At 41.9% G+C, this 23,118-nt stretch overlaps 1 protein-coding gene across 1 annotated transcript in view; it reads left to right on the top strand.

Annotated features, from left to right (window-relative positions):
• The window catches only part of LOC106928045 (GDNF family receptor alpha-2-like), a 73,377-nt gene that overhangs the window by 28,805 nt on the left and 21,454 nt on the right, over positions 1–23,118 (top strand). Inside the window, exon 4 of the mRNA XM_088008964.1 lies at positions 5,183–5,561. Coding sequence (XP_087865090.1) covers positions 5,183–5,561 — 379 coding nt within the window. The remainder of the gene's footprint in view (positions 1–5,182; positions 5,562–23,118) is intronic.

The raw sequence follows: 23,118 nt of genomic DNA, 5'->3' as shown, positions 1-23,118 counted from the left end.
ATTAATTGAAAGCTCTCCAGCTTGTCTGTGTGAGTGGCCATTTAATCTGTTTGTATCCTCTCACTTCATCCTTCGATCATGATCAGCTACAGTAATCAACCGGCACAAGTCTTCGCTCTGCTCTTAAAGCTTTTTCCATTTTTATACATCTCATCTCGTCGGCTTATCAGCCCGCTTTCTCCGAACATTACTGCACAACGTGTTTTCTGAAAATCTGTGTTGTGATGCACTCGGAAAATCAATTATAACTCTGTAACACAATACTAAATGTTTCCCATCTCGGCTCCACCTCTTTGCCTCCTTCCTCTTCGCCTCCTGCACTTGCATGCTTTCCTATTAAAGTGTAACAACATTAGAGCCATCAAGTGGGCTTTATGTCTTATGCCCGCCCTAGGACATCTTTTTGGTTCCAGCACCAGATTCCGTCTTTGCTTCCCAATCAAAGGTAGTAAAAACCCATCCTTTGCTGCAGCCTCCATTGCAGACTCTGCTCGGCCTGGTCAGATAAATCGTAGGAGCTCATCCTTCTCCTATTTTCTTTTCATCTCAGACCCCCCCAGTGGCCCACATTATAGCTGCAGATGGCCAGGGGAGATTTAGAAGCTGCAATCCATCAATGTAATGCAGCCTGAACTACTGGACAGTCGCCCTGTGAACGTTTCCACCAGCTGGACCGTATTGCTCTCCTCTGGCCCTGCTTGAGCTCGGCCCACTTAACTAAAACTTGGGCCGTACTTCGGCCTTATTGTAGACCGTGGTTAAAATGAGTTTTCTTTTTTTTTTTTTAGCTATTGGTGTAACAGTATAGGAACTAATTTGTTCCTGTCTGAAATTACTGATTAATTCTCATGCAAGGGTCCAAGTTTATGAAAAATGCATATGGGCAGAATAATTAGTGTAGGGTCGTCAGTGGAGCTTTTTGATTGACTGCTGGCATGGGAATACATCGAAACCCTTCTTAGCTGCTGTTTTTTGTGTTACTAGATAGAATATCTCAAGCTGTAAAAAAATCACTTCAGATTTGGTCCGTCAGTTGTTTCCTTATTTTAAAATAGTGATGATCAAATGCAGTGAAAGTTACTTATTTAGCCCAATAGTCCTTAAATTTATGGCCAAATTGGAAGCTGCAAATAAAACCTACATTTTAGCATCATTAGTCACCATATTTTCTTACATAATGCAAAATACAGGAGCAATACTTTACCTTGACTGTAAGCAATAGAAAACTCTTTTGAGACACATTTGACAATTAACTTATTCACTTAACAACTCCTACTGTTCCCAAAAGCCATGGCAGTGAGCCATATCTCCATATTAAAACTATGACTTGATATCCTTTCATTGCAAATCTGGGAATGTATGACTTAAGTTGTGAATGTGCCACATGTTTAAAAAAAATCCCATGCCAAATTTAGAGATTGTTTATGTAAATTTACGTCAGCTTGAACCAGCAAATATATAATTCAGTGCTTGGCAATTATTGATCCATATTAGTGCAAAAACTACGTTTGATAGCCAATAACTTTAAACAATTTTATTGTAGGGCAAAATAATTCTTAAAATAATGTTACTTTTATGAATCTGAGCTGATTAACTGCTGACCTGCTAAGCAGAACATAAAAGTGTTACGAGATCTGGACCAGCATGTAAAACCATTTAAACAGCCAGTGTTGTTAATGTCTTCTTCATAATTACACTCAGGAAGATGAAGATTCTCCTGGATTCAGCACTTTTTTTATGGAAAGCAATATCTGGCTTTTGATTTCAAAGACATCTAATTATGTAGTTATGTCAGAATGTAAAACTTCATTCTGCTTTGGGAAACCAGAGACCCCAAAGTCATAATAACAGGCCGTAGTGAATCACTGCTCTGGAGTACTGCAGGGGAGATTGGTCTGCCTTGGATCAGCTGGTGGAACATGGCCTAAAAACGGTAATACATTTTATGCCTGTGCAGTTCTGCACAATATTGCATTGCGTAGTCAGATTTCCTTTGGTGCTCTGAGACGTAATGACGGCAACAAGACCCCCTTCAGCATTACCCATATTTTCTGCAACATTTGTAGAAAATGTATTTGCGTGGAAAAACCTCAGTTTAGGTTTTGTGTTCTAAAATATTTGTGAGACTATCGCCCTTTTTGCTCCTTCACTGCAGGTTGTTGAATTCACATGAAGATTGTTTGTTTTCAGACAGTAAACTTATCAAGTCTCCACATGCTGAGATTGGCCACGATTTCCACAGCTTCATAGATCACATGTGAATCTACTCCCGTTTTCATAAATAAAGTCCACTGTGTTTGAAATATGCTCAAATGTCGCAAAAGTAAAAGGCACTTAAATAATACTCAGAATATGTTGAGTTTAAACTGACTCTCTGTCTGGTAGTGTTGGGACAGATGAGGATACTGTGATCTAAAAAGAGTCAAATAAAATGTAACATTTGAACAAAAAAGCTCATGACAAAACACTTAGCACCCGTCCATTTATCAGAGTTCTTACTAAATTAATCTTAAGATATCTTCATAATAGCAACGCTGAAAGGGAAGGTCATTTAAATGCTCTTCCTTCCCTCTAGGATGATTTTCTGGAATTTTGTTAGTCTTATGGGACTGCGAGTTTTGTTTCCCCGAAACCACAAAATCATTAATTTTGCTTATTTATTTTTATCCCCCCTTTTGGGCTTTTACGAGCTCTCTCCCCCAATTTCAAGGATTGATAACGTGTAACGTAACATGGGAGGACAATCCTGTGCATCTTTCAAAGCCCCTTTAAAAAAAAAAAAGGCAGAAAAAAAAGATTGTCCTCTTCCTGCTCCAGGCTGTCTGATAGACATGGAAGGAGATTGGTTCTGTTGAATAAGAGATGAGTCTCTCAGAGTGTCACCGTGCCGCCACGACCTCTGAAATATCATTATCTACAGGGGAAAGAAGGTTAACTTCTCTAATATAGCCAGAGGGGTGCCACCAGTGAACATAAAGCTGCTTTATTACAAGTATATTTCATGAGAAAAGTTTTTTCTCTTATTACCAAAATGGTACAGCATCTGAGAACGTTCAAACAACTTTAATAACATGACTTTTTTTTTTCTCAGCTATGATAAACAGCTGGATGGGTAATTTTAGGGGTTTTGTTGTCACTCAAAAATAAAAATAAATGTGCAACTGGATGGCACTGAGGAACAAAACTCTGTTCCTGCATCGTCTCCATGACCTCAGCGGATCCCAGGATTGTGCGACGCAGTTTCTCTTTCTCCACCAACATTTCCGAGGCCTTCTGTTTTCACATTACCTCCGGAAGACGAATGAATAATGATGACAACGTTTCTCGTTTGCTCCATTGAGTCAAAAGACTGAACGATACATTGAAATAATATTTGTAACAATATGACAACGTGATAATCACCTGGTATTATGGTAATCACGTCAGCTGTCAACGGGTTAACGAATAATTCATCAACATGTAATCTGAAATCATATCTTAATTTACTTATATTTGACTCAAGGTCTGTAACAGCCTGGATCGATTTAGGTGGAGTGGATGGGCCTGGCTGGAGGCGTCCCTCTGCTGGCTCACAGCTGTTTGAAAAATCAGAGGTAAAGATGATGTTGAAGTCTCTCTACCAGGGATTCATCAAACGATGTGAAGTCAGTGTTGATAAGTCAGAACATGAACAGTGAGGCAGGGCACAGGCTGCGCTTGCTTAAATATTGCAGCATGAATCAAAAGAATCACGCTTGATCACTATAATTAACCATAACATGTTTAACTAAAAATGTGTGAGCCATGTTAATAGATATAGGAACTACATAACAAATTTGCTTCAGATAAAAGAAGAATCTCCAGCATGAGTGATTTATGTAATTTTTCAGATGTTGATGAAAAAGACTTACATTCCATCAGCATTTAAAAAAACATAAATATTGCTCAGAATAGATGAAATGCTTGAAAATTTGAAATATTACAGCGACAAAGACATGAGAGATGACCCCATGTTCAGTCTGCTACACCTGCCCTGCTTCAAGAATGACTTACTTTGAACAGCAGTATAATCTGTTAATCCAAAATAATTATTGAACTGAATGTGGAAAAAGTTCTGCAGGGTTTGCAAATTTGGGGTTTTTATCAATAGGCTCCTCCTCCCGTCTTCTTCGGGGTGGGTAAGATATCCAACATTGTACTGACGTATGAGAAAAAACTAAGAACCATCCATCTAAAAAAAAATACACGAGTAAGAGTAAAAAAGTTTTTATTTGTTCCTTTGTTTCATTTAATGAAATAAATTAGTACTGAAGTACTGGGCAACTAATCGAAACATCTGATTTAATATTTAAAAAGTATGTCATCAGACGGACAAAAACACGATATCTACAAAGTGCAGTATTTTAAAGACTAAAATGGAAAGAAAAAGGTACACAAATTAGTAATGTCATTCAAAAATAACAGATCGATTCAGGAGAATCACTTTTCCAAATCAGTTTTTTTCTTTCATTTAGACAAACAAAACAAAACAAAAAAAAAACCTGAGACTAATACTTATTGTCAGCAATATAAATACAATGCAGTTTAGAATTTAGTGAATTACTTCCAGTGCTAAATTGCGCAGCAGGCTCAGCAGGTGGAAAATTGCCTTAAAGTAGCAAAGCGTGTGCGTAATAAATAAGTCTTACCTTTAACTTGGTGCGTCTGTATTTCACGCCTTTTCTTTTTTACTTCCAGCCGAGTAGAAAGTACGGTGTAATAAAACTACTCCTAAAAGTAAATCACATCTAATTCTAACAAAATTAATGTTTTCAATAATAGGCCTTGTTTGTAGGATTTAAAGGATGAGTCCTAGTTTTGTCTGTTCTTAGGGAACCCAAATGGCAAACAACAGATATTTCTGAAACTTTTTGTCAGCTACGGAGAACTGAGGCTACATTTCACACAAACTCAAGAGAATTTGACAACAACAAGTTGGAGGAACATTGACTGGTCTGCTTGTCCCAGACTCAGCTGAAAAATGTATGTACTCAAGTATCAGAAGTTGTATCAGAGGTTCAAGCTAGAACTGGTGGTATAATAGTGTGAGGACATTGTCTCGTCACACTCATCACACACAGGGATATATTTTAAGTGTTTGCTTCTGTTAGTTTTAACTTTTATTTTCTTCTACGCTAATTTTGTTCCATGTCTTTACGTTTAGGAATGCACACACTGACCCCCAAGCCCTTCCAGTGTCCTGAAGCAGAGAAGGATTGCAACCCTTGCCTTAACGCAACTAAAGCTTGCAACCTAAACTCCCTCTGCAAGAGGCACCGCAGCAGCTACATCACCACCTGCAGCCGGAGTGACACCAACAAAGGAGAGAGCTGCAACAGGAAGCGCTGCCACAAGACTCTGAGGGCCTTCATGGACCGCGTGCCTCCAGAGCTAAGCCAGCGGCTGATCTTCTGTCCCTGCCAGTCTGAAGGCTGCGCCGAGAGACGCAGGCAGACGATCGTTCCTGATTGCTCTTACACAGATAAGGAGAAGCCGAACTGTCTGGAGCTGCGGCGGGTTTGTCGCGCGGATGCACTCTGCAGGTGAAGTAAAAAAGAAAAAACATGCCGGAGTTTGTGTGTTTTTTTTTTGTTTTTTCTGTTCGTTTGTGACGGCATTTGGGTTTGTGTTCTTAGTCTAAACCACAAATTCTGGAGTGAAAAAAAAAAGTAATTTATTATCATTCAAGTCGATTTTAGCTTTGAAATTTTTACTGGAGCAGCACATTTGCACTTTTTGATTGTCTCCTACGCCATCATAAAGTTTGCTCATTTTTCCAATGCAACTTCAGGTAATTAGACGTTTAGAGAGCGGCCGCTATTAGATGCAAGATGAAGACGTGAGGCTGAGTTGAAGGGACAATGCTCAATTAAGCTGAACAAAACATTAGTGGATCAGTTTGGCTGCATGGGCCCTCTATTGGATTCCAGCAGCCAGATTTAATTCACACCTACCCAGCCGTGACATGTTTCCTTGTGTTAGTTCTCCTCGGAGGAGGTGAAACACAGTGCCTGGGGCCAAACCAGCTGTCAAGATCTTTTACTGGAGACTCATGTCCCTGTACTGACCATCAGGGGGCTTCGCGCTCCTTCTGATACTCTTTAATTTCTTGTGTTGAAATGAGCAATGTTTTAATAATCGTAGGTGCTTTTAAGATGATTTATGACACTAATGAAGATTAACCACCTGTCAGATCGGAGGAACAAAGGAGTTGTCTGCCCCTTTCTGCTTTCGCACTTTATCACATTATAAATACAAACTCCTGCCGCACAACTATTAATCACAAATCTGTCCTTCATGCTAAATACTGTAGAAAGGAAAACTTAACACTGCACATCACCCTGAGCACACCCACTCCTCTGAGTAACACGGCGATGGCAGCGTCATGCTATGGTGATGATTTTCTTCACCGTGGATCCCGGAAAATGGTCAGAGTCGATTCAAAAATTGATGGCGCTAAATGCAAGGCCATCCTGGAAGAAGAGCTGTTAAAGGCTGGGAAAGACTCTGACAGAGATTCACAGAACAATCAATGACCCCACAGCCAGGGCTATAAGGCAAAAGGTTTTCAGGTCTTTTTGTTTGTTAAAACAAAAACAAACAAACAAACAAACAAACAAACTAGAAAACATGTACAATTATGTACAATGTATCAATTATGTGCCACTATGTTGTGCTTTGGCGTATAGAATCACGCTATAATGCCAGAGCACATACTCTGGCATTTTAACTCTTTTGAATTGTGAGAAAAAGTTAAAATGTGTGAATACTTTTGCCATAGACTCTATTACTATTATTATTACTCTTTTACCATCAACAGCCGCCTGCCTCTTAATTACAAAATGCTTCTCCTCCAAAGGACATCGTCTGTCTCCAGTCTGTGCAGAAATATTGTTTTGCATGCCAACATAGGAGCTGTTGCAGGAAATTAATGTGTACATGCACTGGAAGACCAGGTTTGATAATAATAATAATAATAATAATAATAGGTAACACTTTATTTGAAGGGGGTTGAATAAGACTGACATAACACCTGTCATGAACATGAATAAGCCTTCATGAATATTTATGACTGTTGTCATAAAACGTCATTCGGTAAATTATGACACTTTTAATACAAAGTTGACATTATTCAAAATGTCTTTGTTATGACAACTTGACATTAACCAAGAAATCATTACTGTTTAAACTTTACCTTTAATAACATAAAGTTACCTAATTTTTAAAGTGCAATCAGTAATACTTTTATAACAAATTTATATCAGTAATGATTTCTTGGTTAATGTCAAGATGTCATAACAAAGACATTTTGAATAATGTCAACTTTGTATTAAAAGTGTCATAATTTACCGAATGACGCTTTATGACAACAGTCATAAATATTCATGAAGGCTTATTGATGTTCATGACAGGTGTTATGTCAGTGTCATGTCAGTTTTATTCAACCCCCTTCAAATAAAGTGTTACCTAATAATAATAATAATAATAATAATAATAATAATAATAATAATAATAATAATAAAATTTCTGCAACTTAAAAGTCAAAGTGCCACTTCAGTATCAACAGAAGTCGTACTTTTGTTTGAATGGTTTATATACTGTACATAAACATTCTGCGTAGTCTCTTTAGGCACACACAGTAATTTGTTCAGACAGGCCCTTCTCTAACTCCACTTATATACTTTCTATGGAGAGTAGCACACTCATAGTGTTAATGGTTCCTCTTCTCCAACACTAAATTCACCCTCCACTCAGCTAAAGTAATGGAACTCTATCAGGCCTCCTCCAATTTATGATTGTCTCAATAATTACCTGCTTGCCTGCATTGTGTTATCTCTTTTCAGAGCGAGCGGCTTTCTTTGACCTTTAGGCCCTCTGGTGTCTGCAGTGCTCCTCCTTTTTGAGAAAGATGAAATAGAACGTTAAAGCTCATTATCTGCGGCCACGCAAAGCCCCTCCGAGGTCAACAGCTCGATGAGTGTGTGCACGCTGCCGCTGCGTGGACACGGGCTTGCTCGTTCACCAACAGAGCAGCAATCACTCAGGAGCCGCCGCTCTAGTTCCAGTATTTTTTATTTTATTTTATTTTTTGCTTGTTCTTCAGAAGTAAACGAGGGCTGTCATGTAAGAGAATTTCACCACAATTCAGACACAATGAGCTGTTGAGCTTTATTGAGGCTTACGATTTTACCTTCCCATGAAGAGTTCACAGTCAACACTTTTAAAGTGCTCAAACTATCCTTCTTTTTTGCATAACTTTACCTGATTTAAAATAGAACAGTAATGATGCCTTTCAAAAGTTTTATTACTCCTTGAAATTTTCCACACTTTGACATGTAGCAACCTCTAAATTCAATGGATTTTACTGGGAATATAAAGCTGTCTCTTGTTTATGTCTGGCCTGCACTGGCATTCAGCAAACTGAAGTTGGTACTTTGTAGAACTGCCTTTTGCTGCTGTATGAGCTGCAAGTCTTTGGTGTTTGCTTTTGACATTTTTAAGATTTTAATTTATCTCTAATCTTCTTTGCCAAGAAGCTCCAGTCCAGTCAGATAAGATGCAGAGCAAGGGTGAAAATAGCGCAGTTTGTGGAGTCCACAGCTAATCATTGTCCCATGTGACTCTCCCGCCTAAGCTGTGAGTGCAGCTCCTCCAGAGTCACCATCTTGACTGCTTCTGAGGAAAGTTGAGTTTGTAGAGATAAAGCAGAAAAATGGGGTTGAAAATATTTGCACACTTTTTCAATTTATTGTTGTTCTACAAACTCCTATTTAAATACACATAAATGCGTGGATAATGTTTGAGTTTTAAGGGTATTACCACATTTACAAGGCACTGGAGCAAACCCAGCATGTTGTATGTCTATGTTTCAAAAACTTACAGCATTGTAAGATGCTTTGAGCAATCAGAATCATGAATTTAATGATAAAAAAAACCCCACTAAAATTTAAAGCTCAGCAAAGTACAAGACTTGAGTAAACTTTCTGGAGCCTCTTTTTACTTCTCTGTTGGTAGCCAAAGGAAGGATCATTCAGTGACAGGCCTTAACTTTTCCCCAAAGGACACCTGTCTGACTAAAAAGAGAAGATACACAGCTTGCCAGACCCATTTTATTTGAGAACAATAGATTACTAAAGAGAGGAAAGGGAATAGAAAGAGGAAAGGATAATATATAATGAGACAGAGAGGCAGAGGGTGGCAGGGGGAGGTACTCAGAATCAATGTGGGCTACTGCAGTCAGTGGGAGGTCAGTGGTTTGATCAAACAGCTATAGGTTTTTTTGTAATAGTTGCTACAGGCTATTTTGTGCAACACATGCATGTACTGATGGGGTTGCAGCAAAACGCATCCTCAGTGGAAACTGATTTTAGAAGATATTGAAGATATCAACCTTTTCTTAGCCGATACAATTTCTGTCCAAGGCATTCACTTTTTGTTCTTTCATTTTTTTATCCAACACAGAAAGAAATGCTGCAGGTTGTTTTTTTTTTTTTTTTTGATAAAGATAAGTGATGTGAATCCAAAATCTTTTCTTTAAAGAGTTACTGCTTATGCCTTAAAAATGTATCTGATTTTTATTCACTTTTTAAAAATGCATCGAATTACATGCTGTCGAATGATGTGGTTAGCGACTGAAAATAGTGGGACCTCTTTGGTACATGTATTGAACAGAAATGAAAATACTTTTTTTTTCTCTTTTGCTTTTTAACACCAGTTACTGATCAGAGCAGGATTAGCCTATTTTCCATCTCTTGAAGAATGATTGGTGCATTCATTCCACCTTTATTTTACGTCAGCATTACACTTGGAAATAGCTGCTATTTAATCATCTTAGCTGAAGTCAAGGCCTTTAGAAAGTATACCTTGAGAGTACTGGCTGCCAAACTGGCTGTGATTTCGCCTTTGGAGAAGAAGTAGATTGTTCCAGATGGAACAAACATTTGAAAAGATTTCAATTATATCATTTTGGCGAGGGCCTGGGTGGCATATTGCACTGGAAGATTTCATTCTCTCCTTGGTCTCTGTGGGGGTGATTGTTGGCTTACTAGGTGGACGGAGAACAAATATTAAATGGAACAGCGGCTTTTTCTAACACCTGGTTTCACCTCTGCTTCGGTTATTACAGAGCTGCCTCCCATAATCCTGCTCGAACTAACAGGAAGCATTTCTCTGTTTGCTACTGTTCAATCCACATTTGTCTTTTTGTTTCTTTTTTTCTGTCAGAAATGGGCGTGTGTGTGTTTTCGAATGGATGCTTGGGCATGAATGCGCGGACACTTCCCATCCTCTCCTGATAAAAACAAACCCAAAGAGCAATGAGCTGTATTCGTACTTGTACCGTATTGATTCTCTGGAAGATCAACGCAACACTTCTATCTTTGATTCATTCCCCCCCCCTCGACACGATCACTGAGCGCTCTTTGATTGAATTATTTGGCCTCTGGTTTTCAAAGTGGGCAGGTGAGAAACAGTCAATGAGCACACTGGTGAGCTGACCCAGTTCGGGAGATATACAGGATCAGGTTGTTGTTGCTTGCTGAAAATTCATTGGGAGCACTCTCTTGTTCACACACACACACACACACACACACACACACACGCACACCCGCGCATGCGCACACACCTACACACACACACACACACGAATATACACACACAGACACACACACTGTCCTAACTCAACAGTCTGTTCTCTTGTATCTGACAACTTAAGTCCCCACTGAGGGGAACCATGTGGGGAGAGAGACTGGCCCAGATGACATTACTCTGTATAGCTTCTGAGATAAAGCTGAAAGAAATCTGGAGGCTGCTGCACTTTTATCATCCGTTTCTCATCACTTTTTCTCTCTCTCTCTCTCTCTCACACACTTGCACTCAGACACGTTTGTGGTTTTTCACTTGTGAGAAGGCTTGCAGTATTCCCAGGCTGCTAGTTCTGCCCCAACCTCAGGGTCTCACATACATGGTTGAGTCTCTAAAGAGCAGAGTGCTTTTGATAATCAACCAAAACTTGGCTGTGTGGATTTCAATAGAAATGATTCCTCTGCTTTAGTTAGAGACAAAAGCAACTATAATCTAAATTGTAGTTGCTGCTGTTTTGATTTGCATTTGGTGACTTACCAGCTCAATTGCTCAACTGATCACAAGTCTCCTCCATTGTTTTGAGTGGTTTTAGTAGCAGAAACATCCAGGAAACACTGCTCTGCCATAAATGCTTTAACAAGCAAGTAGTAGTATGAACTGTGTAGCCTTTTATTCTGATGCACAAAACTCTGCTTATTTGCTTTTAAGCAATTGCTGTGTTAGTTTTCAAAGAATTCTCCGTTCCTATACCGTCTTTTAATAAACAACATATGTTGTAAAGTGGGATGTTTTCTTTTGCACAAAACGTAAAATTTAAGAAAAGTTACAACCTTGTAGATGATTGTACTATACACTCATACCATCAGGCATGGGGGACAAGTGGAAATGAATTGTTTTAGTTCAGCCACACTGAAAGGTTTTCTAGCATGAACAACCTAATTAAGTTCACGTCACACCATCCTTTTGAAATTTTTTTTGTTTTATACACATCTTATGCTCAGCTTACAGAAACCTGGAAAAGTTTTGGGGATCACAAACATGTTCTTTGAAAGGCCCTTGTGTTCATTACTTCTGGTCCTCTTTGGTATGATTTTTGCCCCTTTTCTTTCTTGCAGGTCTGCAGTGATTTAGATGATGTTAAAGGTCCTTTCGTGACCTCCTGGATAGGTTGACAGTGTCCTTGGAGAAATTTAGGTATTTCTAGGAAAGTTCATCTTTGTTCCAACTTTTGGAAAATTTCTCTCACCGTGATTCACCCGTGACCTAAATCCTTGGAAATGACTGTGTAACCCTTTCCATATTTAATTACCATATTTAATTACCTTTCTACATATAGCCAGCTTGGCTATTTTTCCTTTCATACATGAAATCATTTGTAGCATAATTTACTACTTAATAATAATACAATTTTCTTAATGAACTAGAATATATCAACAGTGCATATTTCTACAACTCTAGAACTCTAGACTGTTTTCAGCTCCTCTAGAAATATTGATCAGTCTTTTTACTGATGCTGTACACCAAATTCCTGAATTGCTACACTCATGCCTGCAACTTGTTGATAAATGGCCATTTTCCTAACTACCATGTCGCAAGCTGTGTTTTCATGCAGTAGCAGTAGTTCAATCAAGGTGAATTCAGTTGTCAGAATGAAACTAAAATGACTCTACACAGTGTGTTCATCTCATGCCTTGGGACATACACATGCTTTCAGAGGTCAGCTGAATCGGTCACGTAACACATGACTAACTAGAAGGTGAAGTGGCTCCTAATGAGACCTTAGGGAAGAAGGAACAAAGTGTAGTCGCTATAAAACGCAGTATAAATGGCAGCAGGTCTTTTGATATGGAAGTAGGTACATAGAACAGGTACTGCAGCAGACTGGCGACCTGTTCAGGGTGAACCCCGCCTCTCGCCCAGAACGTTAGCTGGAGATGGGCACCAGCACCCCTTCTGGCCCCACTAGGGACAAGGGTGTACAGAAAATGAATGGATGGATGGATGGATGGATGGATGGATGGATGGATGGATGGATGGATGGATGGATGGATGGATGGATGGATGGATGGATGGATGGATGGATGGATGGATGGATGGACGGACGGATGGATAAACTTTCATCCAGTTAACATTTGAGCCATGAGAGTCAAATAACGAAGAAAAAAATAACAGTTCTCTCTCGAAATGAGCCCTTGTGTCTCAGCGGGATTGACCTGCTTAAATAAATACTATGAATGAGAAATTCCCTCTGAATGTTTTCACACTGCGAAGCTGTCTAAAACTGCTTCTCATACTTTACGATGGCTGTGTACTTGCTTTCCTATAACCGTTGAAACTTTGCATAAAAAGATCCGGACAGAGACAGAACTTCTAGCTGCGAACTTTGATATTGATGTGAGTTCAAATCAAACACTGACAGACATACCCAGGCTTAAGTTTGTGATGGTCTCAGGATTCAATAGAAAACTTTAAAACGTAACAAATTTTAATGTTAAAAAGCTCCGGATTAAACTGAGATATGTATCACAAAGTCAATGGTTCTATGGCTGAGTAATATATCTATAGATTATTGCTAGTTTAAACCTAAATTCACCACCCTTAGTAGAAAACTAAAACTTGCACAAATACCCTCCTAAGCAAACTAGGACGGGTCAACCTGTCCTGCAAATTAGCATCAAAGTCTATTTTTTGCCATTGTTCCCACCCCAAACGCCTCAAGACTTAATATGAAAATAACCCAAAAAGCAGACAGGGGAATAAAATCACTCATACAAACAGGATATTTTTCTTTCTCACCTTTAAAGGACTGTGCTCAAGGCAGTGCCAGAACCATTTCTCCCCCCGCTGGTTACATTACAAGTTATCAAAGTGTTTCTTTTCTGATAGTGCTAAGCTCTGTTTTTTTGCAAGCAAAGCATATGTCAAATGGTGACCTTTTTTTCCTCGTACATAGTTCGGTTTTCTGCAGTGTGTAGCGTTTAATCAGACATCGCCTTCAGTGGAGACATGCTTAGCTTGCTGGCTACAAATGAGAGGAGTATAAAGGGATGGAGTGGCAAAAAAAAAGAATGATAGTGGAATTGAAGTAGTAAGAAGAATGAGGCTGGAAAAAGACTTGTGCCTTTCATTTCAATACAGAGATTAGTAAATGCCTATTTACTTTCCTAACTGTAATCTCAAAGAGAACATGGCCTCGAGGAAAATCTTTACCGACCAGGCGTTGTCCTTTCCTTTACTGTCTTTTCTTTCAGTGCTTCCATATGTATTATTAATGAAACATTATCAATAGACTGTCTTCCTTATCCACAGAATGGCCAATTTGTGGTTGTGAATGTGTGGAATGGGGCCTCAGCTTTCTTTTTTTTTTTTTTTACATTCACTGAAATGTGTCATATTTACAGGCTTTAAAATGTTCAGATTTTTTTTCTTTGCGTAACTAAGAGTTATTTAATTGCATATAGAAACCTAACCAATGGTGTTAGTAGTTGTTTTTTTTAGAACGCCTCACTACAGATTTAATATTGTTCTTGTTGCATAGTCAGATGTAATGTTAAAACTTACGGTTTTTGTAAAATCATTCAGTCACAGCACAAACTTTGTTCTCTGGAACTTATTGCATATAGTAGATGCTTTTAGTTTGAGAAAATGTTTGTTTGCTAAACATTTGCTCCCCCACAACATTCAGATGTCACAGTAGTGACACAGTAATATCACTAAATCTTGTGGAAGATGATGCAAATGCTTTGTCTGTGCTGATGAAGATTCACTCACTTCTTCAGAGGCTTGGAACTGAAAGTAAAACCGATGACAATGTGCCGTATTTTTAGATTAATTCACCTCATAGTTACCTGAGCACTTGGGGACTCTCACCATCCGATCATCAGCTATTGGGGAAAAGACAAAAACTAAACAAAACAAACTATGAAATGATGACATAATACCAAAAGTTGTGCATCTGGCTAATTTTGCAGTTGAACTCTACAGATGGACACTGTGAATTTTGCAGCCTTGATCCCAGTAAACTTGCACCACCACAAGTGGAACAGGAATGACACATACGTTGTGCATGATGGGACTTGATGTTCCATAAAATTCACCTACTTTTCTTGACCTAAACTAACTTAAGATTTTTTTTTCTTTCAAATGTTTTCCAGCATTCTAATTACAGAGTTGGCACAATTCTTGCCAACTCTGTAAGAAACTCTGGTAACACTTTATTTGAAGGGGGTTGAATAAGACTGTCATGACACTTTCATTAACATGACATAACACCTGTCATGAACATGAATAAACCTTCATGAATATTTATGACTGTTGTCATAAAGGGTCATTCGGTAAATTATGACACTTTTAATACAAAGTTGACATTATTCAAAATGTCTTTGTTATGACAACTTGACATTAACCAGGAAATCATTACTGTTTAAACTTTACCTTTAATAACATAGTTACCTAATTTTTAAAGTGCAATCAGTAATACTTTTATAACAAATTTATATCAGTAATGATTTCTTGGTTAATGTCAAGTTGTCATAACAAAGACATTTTGAATAATGTCAACTTTGTATTAAAAGTGTCATAATTTACCGAAAGACGCTTTATGACAACAGTCATAAATATTCATGAAGGCTTATTCATGTTCATGACAGGTGTTATGTCAGTCAACCCCCTTCAAATAAAGTGTTACCGAAACTCTTAATGCTTTTACATGCAAAAACATTTTCGATAATGTCATGCTTTTTACTTTGCGTTGACATTTTGAGGATGGATTGTTCCCATTTTAACTTGACTGTTGTCCTGAACACAAAGCATGGTCTATGAAAGCAAGAATGAGTGAGGCTGGTGTGAAATGATGCAGGGTTCTGACCTTCACCCTCCAGAGCACCTCTGAGATAAGCTGGAGGTGAGACTGTGAAGCCTTCTGAACCTACGTCAGCCTCTAACCTCGCAAATGCATTTTCTGGAGGATTGTACAAGAATATGCATAAACACTCCTAAACTTGTGGAAAGTCCTCCCAGAAAAGCCGAAGCTAACGCAGACACTCTGACTACTTAACGATGTTTTTGTAAAAAATACATGAACTTTATTTCAGTTTCAATTTCAGATTCACTCTTAATTTGTATTTTTATACTAGTAACAGTAAAGTTAGCCTATTTTTGTTGCTGTTTGGTTCTGGCTGAGTAAGTCAAGAAAATCTTCTGATACACATTAAGCTGTCTTGTTTTTTGACTGAAGTCATCTCTTTACAATCCCCTTTAAGAGTATTGACCGGGGAATCCCAGTGAGAATTACAGATGGCAGATTTTATCCAGAAACATTCAGGTGAAAATAGCTTTTGGATCAAACAGACAATCACCTTTAACCAAAGTCCCAAGGTCATCAGTAGCAACACAGGTTCGGAAAAATACAGGAAAAGACACTGAAGGCTGTCAAAAGATTCAAAATGGTCCTCTCACAAGGTCGGAGCTATGTTGCAGAGAAAGTTGTATTTTTATTTTTTATGACATTTTAAGGCGTGATGCAGAATCTAGGAAAAACACTGTCGAGAAAGAGTAACAATCAAATCTCTGCTTTTTTTTTTTTTTTTTTTTTTTTTTTTTAAACCATTGTTTGTTTTTCCATTTGACGTTAAATGACAAAAGGACACAGAGGGCCACTGGGTCATGTTGTCTGAACTGGGGCCAAATTCACACGAGCATCTGAAGCGACAGTGACAACAAGAGAGGAGGCGAAGATAGATAAGGTCAGAGGTGCACAAGTGAAAAGGAAGAAAGGGAAGTGGAAGAGGAAGAAGTCAGAGAAGAAACAAACATGTTTTGCTCTTTCCCGTTTGCTTCTCGTAACTGCTATCACGCCGGCCGTTATTGTTTGGGGCATATTGTTCTGCCCGATGTAGATGAGATACGGTTTGTAAAGCCTCTTTAGATTGAAGACTGAGAAAAGCGATAAGACTCAGCAGCTGGAACTTAACATTCAAGCGATATCATCATCTGCCGAGAAGCTCATATTTCTGGAAAGAGGACTGAAGAAAGGACTCCAAACGAGATAGGACTCCCAATAAACTGTTTTAAATGAAGTCTGATAACACTTTTTCTTCTTGACTCTCCTCCATCTTGAGGAAATGGTTTCCAGGACTGACACTCATCTGATTTAAGTTGCATTGTTTGTCATGGCCATCAAGTGATAGGAATAAGAATCCATAGAAAAAGCCATTAGTTTTCTATTACTGCCAAGCAGGATGGACAGGCACTCAGCGTTCACCCGGATGACTGTGTTTAAAGTGTCAGGTTGCTTGAAAGAAGTCTACCTCTGTGGGGGCTCCCCCTGCCACTTCCCTGGGGGCTGAGTGGCTGAAATGACCATAAAACTCCGTTGAGCTAGACAGCCTGTAATTTCAGCAGCGAGAGGCGCTTTGCCGAGATATAATGGAAAGTCCGTGGAAGCCATGAAATGCACCGAATCCTGGTGTTGGAACGCCATTGTCTGAACACTCAGGACACCTCTCTAAACTTTAAATTACTGTTTTTAAGCCATCATTGTCGGAAAGAGCTCTGCAGCTAGAAAGAAACTTGCGTTCGGCTTCTTTAATCCTTTGTGGTCTGCTATGTGTGTGCAGAAATCTGACATTTACATTCTGTGTTCGCACAAAAGTTAAAGACCTTTTATTTCCCCCCTTTATAATAAGAAAAATGGAAAAAAGGGGCTTTTAAAGGTTGCTTTGTTTAGGCACAGCAAAAATGTTCCCTTTTCTTCTGCCTGCTCTACATTTTTTTTTATCATTGTTGCATTACTGTGGGCACAAGTGGCTTTTTTACTCTGAATGCAGATGAGCGAGAAAAGGGGTTCTGAGAAAGGAGGGCGTGTGTTAAGAGGGGCACTTTTATGATTTTTACATTATATAATTTATTATGTGTGCTGTTTTTGTATGTCCATATGCCTGGTTTTGAGTGCATGTACATCTGTACATCTTTCAGCCTTTGCAGCAGAATAAAAGAGCCAAGCATATATCCAGTTTTCACTGCATCTTATCTCAAGAGGCTACCTGGGTTTATCTGTAAAGAATGGACAGAGTTGAAGTAATCACATGAATCTGAGTGGCATTTTTGGCTGGTTTGTCCAACTGCATGTTGGAAAAAAAACCCTCCGTTATATTGATATTCATGCTCAAGATGCAGTGAAATAGTCTTTTGGTCTCTAATAAATTTATGTGATACAGTTAGTTAATTTATTTTTATTTTATTTAATAATATAAAATATTTAATATAATAATTAAAACTGTTATGTTATGGCTGACATAATTAGTATGATAAATAATGATTTGACAGTGGTTCAGCAGACATCATGGATGGTAAGCTGCAAAAGGTCATTGTTCAAGAAGCTGGTTGTAAATAAATATATTTCTTTTTCCACAATGACAGCCCCTGTACATTCTCTTATTATCTTTTGGAAGGCACCTGTGTCATTGCCAGTTAGAATACATCTCTGTTTAATGAGAAAGGTAAATTGTAACATTGCAAAGCACTTGTATGACACTTTATCTAGACCAGAGGAGCCCAGAGAGCCATACGCCGTTCTGTCATTCACCCATTTATGCACACATGATGATGGCAAACTACATTGCAGCCACAGCCGACCTGGGGGAAGCTGAGAGACGTGAGGCTGCCATGTAATCATCGCCATTGGATTCTTTCTGGGTACTCCAGTTTTGTCCCACAGTCCAAAAACATGACTGTCAAGTTGATTGGTCTGTCTAAATTCTCCTTAGTGAGAGTGTGTGTCCATGTTTGTTTGTCCTGTTTGTCTCTGCGATGGACTGGCGACCTCTCCAGGGTGACCCCACCTCTCGCCTCTTGACCCCTCGCAATCCTGATAGAGATAAATGTGTTTGAAAAGGGATGGATGGATGGATGGATGGATGGATGGATGGATGGATGGATGGATGGATGGATGGATGGATGGATGGATGGATGGATGGATGGATGGATGGATGGATAATAGCAGGGCAGCAGAGCGAGGTATATGTCCAGTTTTGATTTGAGTAGCTTTTTATGTCATCCTACTCTCTGGGTTGGTTGTGACTTGGCCTTCTGCAGCAGTGGCATAAAAAAAAACATCAACAGAGAGATACATGACAACTGTATTTTTATTATCCCTTAGCCAAATGCTGGTCTACAAGAACAGGATGCCTCATGATGGTATGCTAGTCTCCAACAGATTATATAATGAGAGCACATGGTGTTTCTCTAACTTTTCTAAATAACAGCGTACCTCCTGCTGAACCAAAAGATTACATGTTAGCTGATAAGCATGCAGGGACAGTCTTGTGATTACGATGCATTCTCCATCTCATCCAATTACTACAGAAACTTGTGGAAATGGTGGAAAAAATGATGAATAAGTGATTAAGCTGTGCCACCGTGATACAATGCATATTTAAAGACAAGGCTTCATGCAAATGTCTTTGACATTAATATTCTGTCTTCTTACAGAATTATGGTACCCTGTCGTTTGCAACTTCGGCACTTTATTGTTTCTTTTTGATCAAGAATGTTTTAAACAGAGTGTGGTAAAGACATCAGCCAGTGTTTCGCATTAACTATGGCATGGCAGTATCAGACTTGGACTAACTTTTCTAATACCATAAGGACAAGACTTTATGTCTTTTCTCAGAATTGTCAAGTAAAATCTCTTGTACACTTTTTGCACGTTTTCCATAATGACCCAGCATAACAGACACAAACAAAGGCGTCATTCTACATTTTTAATGCTTTGGCGGCATGACAAAAGAGGAGCAACAGAAGGCAATAGGGACTGTAAATAAAGCCAGCATTGTTATGGGGCTTAAATGGATATGATTTGATTTTTCACTTGTAAATACTGTAGCCATCCATATCTGCAATGGCTACAAGTGAAAAGAAGCAAAGTTGCTTTGTCAGGTTGGCTAGGAAAAAAACAAAAACAAACCTGCCTCTAGTGAAATGGACAAGCTCTCAGTATTTGCTACAATCATCCAGAAATTAAATTCTCCCTTGTTTCTGCAAAACATCCCCCGTTTTTTTAATGTTTGGATTGAGGGTCCAGTTTTTGAAACAACACCAGAATGATTGTGATTAACGTAATTCACATAAGGCCATCACTAAAACCTTTTCTTGTTTCCATAAAGTTGTCTCCTGTTAACTGACGGTGAAACAACCCAGGGGGCTTTGAAGTGCCTTTGAACTGCGGGCTGAAAAAAAAGTGGTCACACCAGGCCAGGGTGAATGACTCATGACACATGGAAGAAAAAGAGACAAATGTGCACTAATTGTGAGCAGCTGTGATGTAACCAGCACAGGCAGGGCAACTTTGCATACATTTTTACCCCTACACCTAGCTAAGTGGATTAGCAATGCCACCCTGGGGGCCCACACAGGCTTAACACTCTTATCACAAACACATTGAAGCACAACTTATTTCTTCACCGTTCCTTCGCCTGGTGGTGAGAGTGAATTTTGAGAGACAGTTGAGAGCTGGTGTGGTCGGCGGTTTGGCGAGCCTCCACTGTGTCTATCGCCCCTGTTCATGAAGTACACACATGGGGCAGCTGGCTCTGTTTTGTGCAATGACTCCCACCGTTGTGCAGGTGGAGTTTTAGTCTCTTGCTCCAGACAGAGGTTTCTTCTCCCAAAGTGCAGAACATGAAAACAGGTGAAGTAAATATCACAGTGTGCAGAAAACGATCATTTTAACCAGCAAATGTCATAATGTGTGGTTTGGTTGGTGGTGAGGAGAGACGCTGAGACCCAGGTTATAGTGATGATGAAGAATTTAATGATGCTCACAGTCCAAAACAGGCAGCACGGCAGAAAAACAGGCACACAGCCAAATACCGGTAGCAACTGAAACACCGGACTGAAACGAGAGCTAACGCTTTCCAGGACTTCACAGTTCTACTGGAGCGAAACACAAACGACACTGACTTCGACGCATACGACGAAGATCTGACAAGGAACACAGACAACAGGTGGGTTTAAATACACACGGGGAAATTAAGGGAATGAGACACACCTGGGGAGCAATCAACGGGGAGGACAGGACAGAGACTCACAGGGAAACAGGACTGAACACAGAAAACTCAAAAACAAACACACAAAAACACGGATCCTGACAGTACCCCTCCCTCAAGGGCGGATACCAGACGCCCAACAAAAAACAGAAAAGTCCAAAAACACAACAACCCAACAGGGTGGGCGGAGGGGCGACGGAAGGAGGGCAAGAGTCCAACAAAAAAAAAAAACCCAACGGGGTGGGCGGAGGGGCGACGGAAGGGGCCAGAGTCCAGAAACAAAAATTAATCAACACAGGAACTGAAAACACAGGAAAAACAGTCCGGGGGCCGCCCACGACACAGGAGGCGGAGACGTAGAGGGGGGTCCGGCGGTCTCTTCCGCCGGCGCGGGAAGCCGAGACGTAGAGGCGGGTCCGGCGGGCGGCGTCTCCGGCGCAGAAACCGGAGTCCCGGTGGCGGGTCCGGCGGGCGGCGTCTCCGGCGCAGAAACCGGAGTCCCGGTGGCGGGTCCGGCGGGCGGCGTCTCCGGCGCAGAAACCGGAGTCCCGGTGGCGGGTCCGGCGGGCGGCGTCTCCGGCGCAGAAACCGGAGTCCCGGTGGCGGGTCCGGCGGGCGGCGTCTCCGGCGCAGAAACCGGAGTCCCGGTGGCGGGTCCGGCGGGCGGCGTCTCCGGCGCAGAAACCGGAGTCCCGGTGGCGTGTCCGGCGGTCTCTTCCGCCGGCGCAGGAAGCAGAGACGTGGAGGCGGGTCCGGCGGTCTCTTCCGCCGGCGCAGGAAGCAGAGACGTGGAGGCGGATCCGCCGGGCCGGCAGGAAGGCCGGCTGGGGTCTCGGGGGGAGCAGACTCTGGAAACTCGGGGGGAGCAGACTCTGGAAACTCGGGGGGAGCAGACTCTGGAAACTCGGGGGGAGCAGACTCTGGAAACTCGGGGGGAGCAGACTCTGGAAACTCGGGGGGAGCAGACTCTGGAAACTCGGGGGGAGCAGACTCTGGAAACTCGGGGGGAGCAGACTCTGGAAACTCGGGGGGAGCAGACTCTGGAAACTCGGGGGGAGCAGACTCTGGAAACTCGGGGGGAGCAGACTCTGGAAACTCGGGGGGAGCAGACTCTGGAAACTCGGGGGGAGCAGACTCTGGAAACTCGGGGGGAGCAGACTCTGGAAACTCGGGGGGAGCAGACTCTGGAAACTCGGGGGGAGCAGACTCTGGAAACTCGGGGGGAGCAGACTCTGGAAACTCGGGGGGAGCAGACTCTGGAAACTCGGGCTCGTCCGCAAACTCGGGGGGCGGAGCCACAGGGAACTCAGGAAGCTCGGGGGACTCTTGGAGCTGGGGAGGCGGGGGCCGCCTCGGCGCGGGGACCGGAGGCGGGGGCCGCCTCGGCGCGGGGACCGGAGGCGGGGGCCGCCTCGGCGCGGGGACCGGAGGCGGGGGAGACTGACGCCGCCTCGGCGCGGGGACCGGAGGCGGGGGAGACTGACGCCGCCTCGGCGCGGGGACCGGAGGCGGGGGAGACTGACGCCGCCTCGGCGCGGGGACCGGAGGCGGGGGAGACTGACGCCGCCTCGGCGCGGGGACCGGAGGCGGGGGAGACTGACGCCGCCTCGGCGCGGGGACCGGAGGCGGGGGAGACTGACGCCGCCTCGGCGCGGGGACCGGAGGCGGGGGAGACTGACGCCCAGGGACCGGGACCTCCGGCGGCGCAGGGCGGTAGTGACGTCGGCGCCCAGGGGCCGGGACCTCCGGCGGCGCAGGGCGGCTGTGACGTCGGCGCCCAGGGGCCGGGACCTCCGGCGGCGCAGGGCGGCAGTGACGTCGGCGCCCAGGGGCCGGGACCTCCGGCGGCGCAGGGCGGCGGTGCCGTTGACGCCCAGGGGCCGGGACCTCCGGCGGCACAGGGCGGCAATGTCGGCGGGGTCCAACCCCTGGTGGGCACAGCACCAGCCGTGTTCCCCACCAGGGATTTGTCCAGGCGTCCATGTTGGTTCCTCACCGTAGTTTGTGGTCGGGTCCTTCTGTCATGTGGTGTTGTGGTTGGTGGTGAGGAGAGACGCTGAGACCCAGGTTATAGTGATGATGAAGAATTTAATGATGCTCACAGTCCAAAACAGGCAGCACGGCAGAAAAACAGGCACACAGCCAAATACCGGTAGCAACTGAAACACCGGACTGAAACGAGAGCTAACGCTTTCCAGGACTTCACAGTTCTACTGGAGCGAAACACAAACGACACTGACTTCGACGCATACGACGAAGATCTGACAAGGAACACAGACAACAGGTGGGTTTAAATACACACGGGGAAATTAAGGGAATGAGACACACCTGGGGAGCAATCAACGGGGAGGACAGGACAGAGACTCACAGGGAAACAGGACTGAACACAGAAAACTCAAAAATAAACACACAAAAACACGGATCCTGACAGCAAATGTACTTTTAATAATTATCTTGTACATGAACTAAT

The sequence above is a fragment of the Poecilia mexicana genome, unplaced genomic scaffold (genome assembly GCF_051168715.1).
Source record: "Poecilia mexicana isolate PSO_F unplaced genomic scaffold, ASM5116871v1 scaffold_9, whole genome shotgun sequence".
In the NCBI taxonomy this organism is placed as follows: domain Eukaryota; kingdom Metazoa; phylum Chordata; class Actinopteri; order Cyprinodontiformes; family Poeciliidae; genus Poecilia; species Poecilia mexicana.
This window is presented reverse-complemented; position numbering and strand designations above follow the sequence as displayed.